This window comes from Hyla sarda, chromosome 7, assembly GCF_029499605.1.
Source record: "Hyla sarda isolate aHylSar1 chromosome 7, aHylSar1.hap1, whole genome shotgun sequence".
NCBI lineage: Eukaryota > Metazoa > Chordata > Amphibia > Anura > Hylidae > Hyla > Hyla sarda.
Window position 1 is genome coordinate 182,526,421 of NC_079195.1, and position 6,250 is coordinate 182,532,670.

Genomic DNA, 6,250 nt, shown 5'->3' on the forward strand with positions numbered 1-6,250 from the left:
TCAGTACTTATGAGCTTCTGAAGTTGAGTTGTTCTTTTCTGTCTAAGTGCTCTCTGATGACACGTGTCTCGGGAACCGCCCGGTTTAGAAGAGGTTTGCTATGGGGATTTACTTCTAAACTGGGCGGTTCCCGAGACACGTGTCATCAGAGAGCACTTAGACAGAAAAGAGCAACCTTAACTTCAGAAGCTCATAAGTACTGAAAGGATTAAGATTTTTTAATAGAAGTAATTTACAAATCTGTTTAACTTTTTGGAGCCAGTTGATATATATAAAAAAGTTTTTTGCTGGATAACCCCTTTAAAGGCAGCTCCGACGCAGATGTGAACTTATCCTGAGCCAATGCGCCACCATGCTAGACAGTTTTATTGAAATGCTAGCTTCTGGATGAAAATAGTTTTGCTGCCAACTTTATAACTATTGTAGTTGCATTTTTGGAATCGTTGCTATACTTTTTCTTTACTGTTCTTTAGATTCTGAAACAGAAGACAATATGCAAGATAAGGAACATCCTACTATTCCTAATGTCCATTCCGCATTCCACTATTCTAATGGGTCATTTTCGCCTTCTAAACATGGAGAATATTTTTCCAGTCCTCCGTACATGATCACACACTCCATGCCTCACATTGGGGATCAGGTTTATGTATGCTCTGAATGCGGGGACAGCTTCAACTGCAAGTCACACCTCGTGTCACATCAGAAGATTCACACGGGTAAAAAACAATACGTGTGCCCAGACTGTGGAAAATGTTTTGCGTATAACTCACACTTGGCCAGACATCAGATTATACATACAGGGGAGAAACCCTATTCGTGCGAGAATTGTGGAAAGTCTTTTACCCAGAAATCCTACCTTGTCCTGCATGAGCGATGCCACACGGGGGAAAAGCCGTTTTCCTGCTCAGAATGTGGGAAATGTTTTGCTCGGAACGCCAGCCTGTGCATGCATCAGAGAATTCACACAGGGGAGAAACCATACTCCTGCCTGGATTGCGGCAAAAGTTTTTCACAAAGATCTTACCTTCTTCTCCATCAGACGTGCCACAGAGGGGAAAAACCCTTTTCTTGTCCGGACTGTGGAAAGTGTTTCACTACAAACTCCTATCTGATTAAGCACCAGAGGACTCACGTTGGTGAGAGGACACACACATAAAGAATGGTGTATTTTATTTATTTATTTATTTATTTATGAATCCATTCATTGTCCCATGATCTCTAATGGAAAATAGAGATTAAAGTCTGTTTCTACCAGTTTTCCAAGTCCGTGTTATCCCTGGTCCTGCAATGCATCAGTATGATCCTCACACATGTACAACACTGACAACTCTCTCATTATTAAATAGTCATTGTAACAAAACATCTTTAGATATAGCTCCCTCTATTTAACACATTTTAAGTTTTCCTTAAAGGGTACCTCTCATCAAATAAACTTTTGATATATTTTAGATTAATGAATGTTGAATAACTTTCCAATAGCATGTTAATGAGAAATATGCTTCTTTCTATTGTATTTTTCCCGATCAGTCCTGTCAGCAAGCATTTCTGACTCATGCTGGAGTCCTAAACACTCAGACCTGCCAGCCTGCTTTGTTCACAGCCAAACAGGCTGTGAACAAAGCAGGCTGGCAGCTCTGAGTGTTCTCCTTTGTGAACAAATCAGACTGGCAGCTCGTAGTGTTTAGGACTCCAGCATGAGTCTGAAATGCTTGCTGCCAGGACTGGTAGGGAGACCCCTAGTGGTCATTTCTTCAAAGTGGAAAATTAAATAGAAAGAAGCATATTTTTTAATAACATGCAATTGTAAAGTTATTCTGCATACATTAATCTATAATATATCAAAAGTTTTTTTTTTGATGAGAGGTACCCTTTAATGATAAGACAACCCAGGTCATAGCAAGAGTCCTACTTGTGTTATATTAGAATACATTATTAGTCAAAGTAAAGTAAACCCCACCATTTTTACAATAGGTTCAGCTACGGCAGTTCCTAACCAATCAGAATCCAGCTTTAATTTTTCTGAGGCATTTTTCTAAATTAAAGAAGCAGTATAAGTGGTTGCTATAGGCAACTGCTCCACTGTTCCTCCGCATGTCAGCATACTAACATATCGTGCTAAAGGGAATCTGTTGGCTCTATAGTGTGGTCAGAGCCACAGAATTGGGCAGATACTTAATAGGAGATAACAGGGGTAGTTTTAAATTAATGTTAATCTGATCTCTCTCCCACCCAGCAGTCGCTCCATCCATTGAAGCAGGCAGGACAGGCTCCCTCTGATCACCTGACTAGTAATGTCAAGTCTTGACGCATTGCAACCTGGGAAATCCTGAGACGAGTCATTTTGTATGCTGTTAAAAATAAATATAGGGGCAAAAATCACAGAAGAATTGTGAGAAAACCATCACACACAGGTACAGACATTATATTATGAACTACACTAACTTTACAGCCCCTGTAGCATAGTCAAATAAATAAAAAATCCTGGAATACCCCTTTATTGTACAAGGTTCAGTGCTCGAAGCCAAGCAGAGAGGGTGGGGGCAGGAGGAGCTCAGCTTGGCCTCTATGATTCTTGATCTGGGAAAGGAAAACATGATTTTATAACTTTGCAAACAGCCATCAGCTAAGAGTCAGATATCATATCTCCTGATCAGTTGTCTTCCTATGTCTGCAGCTATGAACATGATACATAGCCATAACATTCCCTTTTGAGGGGTTAATTTAAATTTTCCACAGGTCTGCAGGGAATTGTTCCAAGTGTGCTTCAATGGGTGGGTGACTGATATGTGAGATGGAGAAAAGTAACCTTACACTTACAAATAAGGGATCCTGGGACTTGTATTGGAGGGAGGGAACTCATACAGGAAATAACTATTTCACAAAAAGAAAGCCGCAGCGTTATAGTGGACCCATGTCACAGCCACTTAGCCCTAAAACAGACATTGATCCTAGGCATGTCCATTACTGTCTGAAAGGTAAGTACTAAAATCACCTTATGATGGGTAACCCCTTTAATTTTGCCCTTTTTGAATGGAGCAACAGTGCCCATGCTTGGCCACTGTTCCATCCACTGTCCATTAGATATGGTTGGCAGTGTTTGGAAACCCTTGAAATGAAAGGAATGATGGTATCTGCTACATGTGAATGTACCCCAAAACAAAAAAGCCCAATTTTGGGTGCACAACTTAAAGCTATAAAGAGAAAGAAGCTAAAAAATAAGCATAGTCCTTGAAGAGCTATAGACTTAGGGTGTGTTCACGTTCAGGTTTTTATTGCAATTATGCAAACCCAAGAACAGATAATAAATGGAGGACACTTATATAGAAAAGACAGAGACTTCTTTTTTTAAATCCATTTAGTTTTTTATTCAATAAATGCAGTTAACCTGAATCTACAAACCCCTTTAAGGTACTGGGAGTAAGTGGTAAGAGAAGCAAGGTATCTAGGCAATAATCAGATATAGTATTTTTAATAGAGCAATAAAAGGCGCTTGAGCAGAAAGTTTAACTGCGCATGCGCCGGGTCCTCCCTACTCACGACTTCTGTAGTAAGGGCCAAGCGCATGCGCAGTTACACTGTGCAGTAGGGATCGACCGATATAGTTTTTTTTAGGGCCGATACCAATAATCTGGGGAGGTTAGGGCCGATAACTTATACCGATATTCCGGTATAAGTTATCGGCTATTTATCCCCCTGCGACACCGCTGCAGATCATTGATTTAAAGCGAGCGCTTTAAATCAATGCACTGCAGTGGCTTTTGCAATGCCATAGGCCGCCGCGGCCGCCACCCGCTTCTCTCCCCCTGCTTGTCCGGGGGTCCTGAGACCTATCACTGCCACTGCTCCCCCCGCCGCACCGCGCCTAGGGGTGCCTCCAGCTGTTGCAAAACTACTACTCTACTACTACTACTGTAGTTTTGCAACAGCTGGAGGGCCTACTGTAGGTATAGTATATTATACAGACCCCTGTCCATCCCAGAACCCTGACTCGCCTTCCCAGTTGCTGCAGGGACCATCCGGGGAGGGTGGTCCGGGCCATCCATCCTTCCTGTAGTATCCGGCGGCATTCTGGGTGTAGGGTGAACCGGTTCGGGCTGTCCTTCTTCTCCGGGGGTCCTCTTCTCCATTTCGGGCAGGCTCCGGCCTAGTAACACTGCATAGTCGCCGCTACGCAGTGACGCACCTGACGTCACAGCGTAGCGGCATCTATGCAGCGTACTAGGCCGGTGCCTACCCGGAGTGGAGAAGAGGACCCCCGGAGAAGGACAGCCCGGACCGGTTCACCCTCCACCCGGAATGCCGCCGGACACTACAGGAAGGAAGGATGGATGGCCCGGACCACCCCCATTACGGGTAAGTAAAAATTTTTTTATTGACTCGGAGGGAGGGTGGGGGAGGGGCCCGACCGGTATAGCGGTATGGGCAAAAAACCATACCGTGGGAGAAAAAAAAAACGGTATCCGGTTCATACTGGTATACCGCCCAGCACTACGGTGGGGGGTGCGGTGGGTCGGGGGGGCGGTCGCAGTGCGGCCGCGGTGCATTATCGGCAAGGTAATTGCCGATACCGATAATGCCCAAAAGCGTGATTATCGGCCGATAATATCGGCCATACCGATAATCGGTCGATCCCTACTGTGCAGAACGCTCTCTGGACGCACAGCTCTCACGTCATCAGGACGTGAAGCTGCGTAAAAACTTCATGCGCATGTGCTCTGCAGATAAAGCGCTGCGCTCCGGGGGCATGTGATTCCACGTCACTAGGATGCCGGGGGACCAACTTCAAAGCGCTACTGCAGAGAGGACAAACTCAACTTTAGCGAGGGAGAACTCAGCAGCCAGGGTACACACTAAAGTAAGTGAATGCTTTATGGACTCCAGTTCACCCACACTATCACCCAGTATATTGGGTATAATGTGGGTGAACTGGCTGACAGTTTTTCTTTAATTTTAGACCTGCAGGGGCCCAACTGCTAGCAAACCCTTCTGATCAGCTGTTCTAAATGCCTGCACCACCTGTGGAGCACCGCAGCCTCTTTAATGTTTATCGTTGCTTGTTCTTTCCATCAATATAATTTTAGCAGCAAAGTACTTTAGCATTGCAGTTTATGTGAAAAAACGCTGCAGTACATCGCACCCCCACTACTAAAAGTAAGCTGATGGAAAAGGATGAGCTGCAGTAAACATTGAAGAGGCAGCGGTGCGCGCATGAGCAATGTGGCCCCTTCAAACAGCTGATCAGTGGGGGGAGTGGCTGGAGCTAAACACTCACTGTCCTAAAACAGACTACCTAGCCAGACGATAGGCCAACAGTAAAAAAAAAAAAAACAACTGGTTAATCCCTATGAAGCTGGAATTCCACTAAGGATTTTTTTTTTCAAAAACGCAGAAAAAAACGCCAATTTTCCTGCATCCAGATGTTAGCTGCAAGTCAATAGTAAACTGCAAAATGCCAGATCCACTTGGCGTTTTTCAGTTTGACGTTTTCTTTTTTTTTAATCCTTTTAGCTTTTTTCAGCAATTTTGGGCTCAGGGGCTGGTTTTTTAAAACGCCCAAGAAAACCTAGTTTGGCGTTTTTTGCACAGAAATTGTGGCATTTTTCCCCCATAGAAGTCTATGGGAGAGCAAATATGCCATGTTGGTTTTAACTTTGGCGTTTTTGCCAGCGGTTTTATTCTCTTTTGGACTTTAGCAATCCAAAAAAGTGATGGAGATACCTTTTTTATCAAAATTTCGAAGGCTACCATTAAAAAAAAATTAAAAAGATACAGTAGTGATGGAAAAAAACTGTATTTAACAAAATTTATCTTTTTTATAACAAAATTTTTATTAATTTTTAAACAGGGATCTATTTATGTGTGCGGGCAGGACAATAAAAATGTAGCCGACAATAATAAAAATGTAGTGTGTGTGTTTTTCACTTTTTTTTTTAAATGTATTTATTTAAATTTTTTAGGTAGTACTACTACTCCCAGCATGTTCCTTGATGAAAGTAGTAGTACCTTTTAATAATTGACAGATTGTCCTGGTTCCGTTGTGATCCTTCTGTATAATCTATAGATGCGGCCGGCCGCTCTTCTATGGTCCCCTGCACTGCCGTATATATACACCTATTCATATTTTCCACAGAGAGCTGTGATTGGCCAGATGGTTCCAGCCAATCACAGCTCTCTGCGGTAAATATGAATATGTGTATATATACGTCAGTGCAGGGGACCATAGAAGAGCGTCCGCTGCATCTATACATTA

The 6,250-nt window shown here is 43.2% G+C and overlaps 1 protein-coding gene across 1 annotated transcript in view; it reads left to right on the top strand.

The window, feature by feature from the left end:
* Nucleotides 1-1,275, top strand: part of LOC130282810 (zinc finger protein OZF-like) — a 64,986-nt gene extending 63,711 nt beyond the window's left edge. The window contains exon 8 of the mRNA XM_056531602.1: nt 625-1,275. Coding sequence (XP_056387577.1) covers nt 625-1,156 — 532 coding nt within the window. The 3' untranslated portion in view covers nt 1,157-1,275. The remainder of the gene's footprint in view (nt 1-624) is intronic.
* Nucleotides 1,276-6,250: the final 4,975 nt, after the last annotated feature.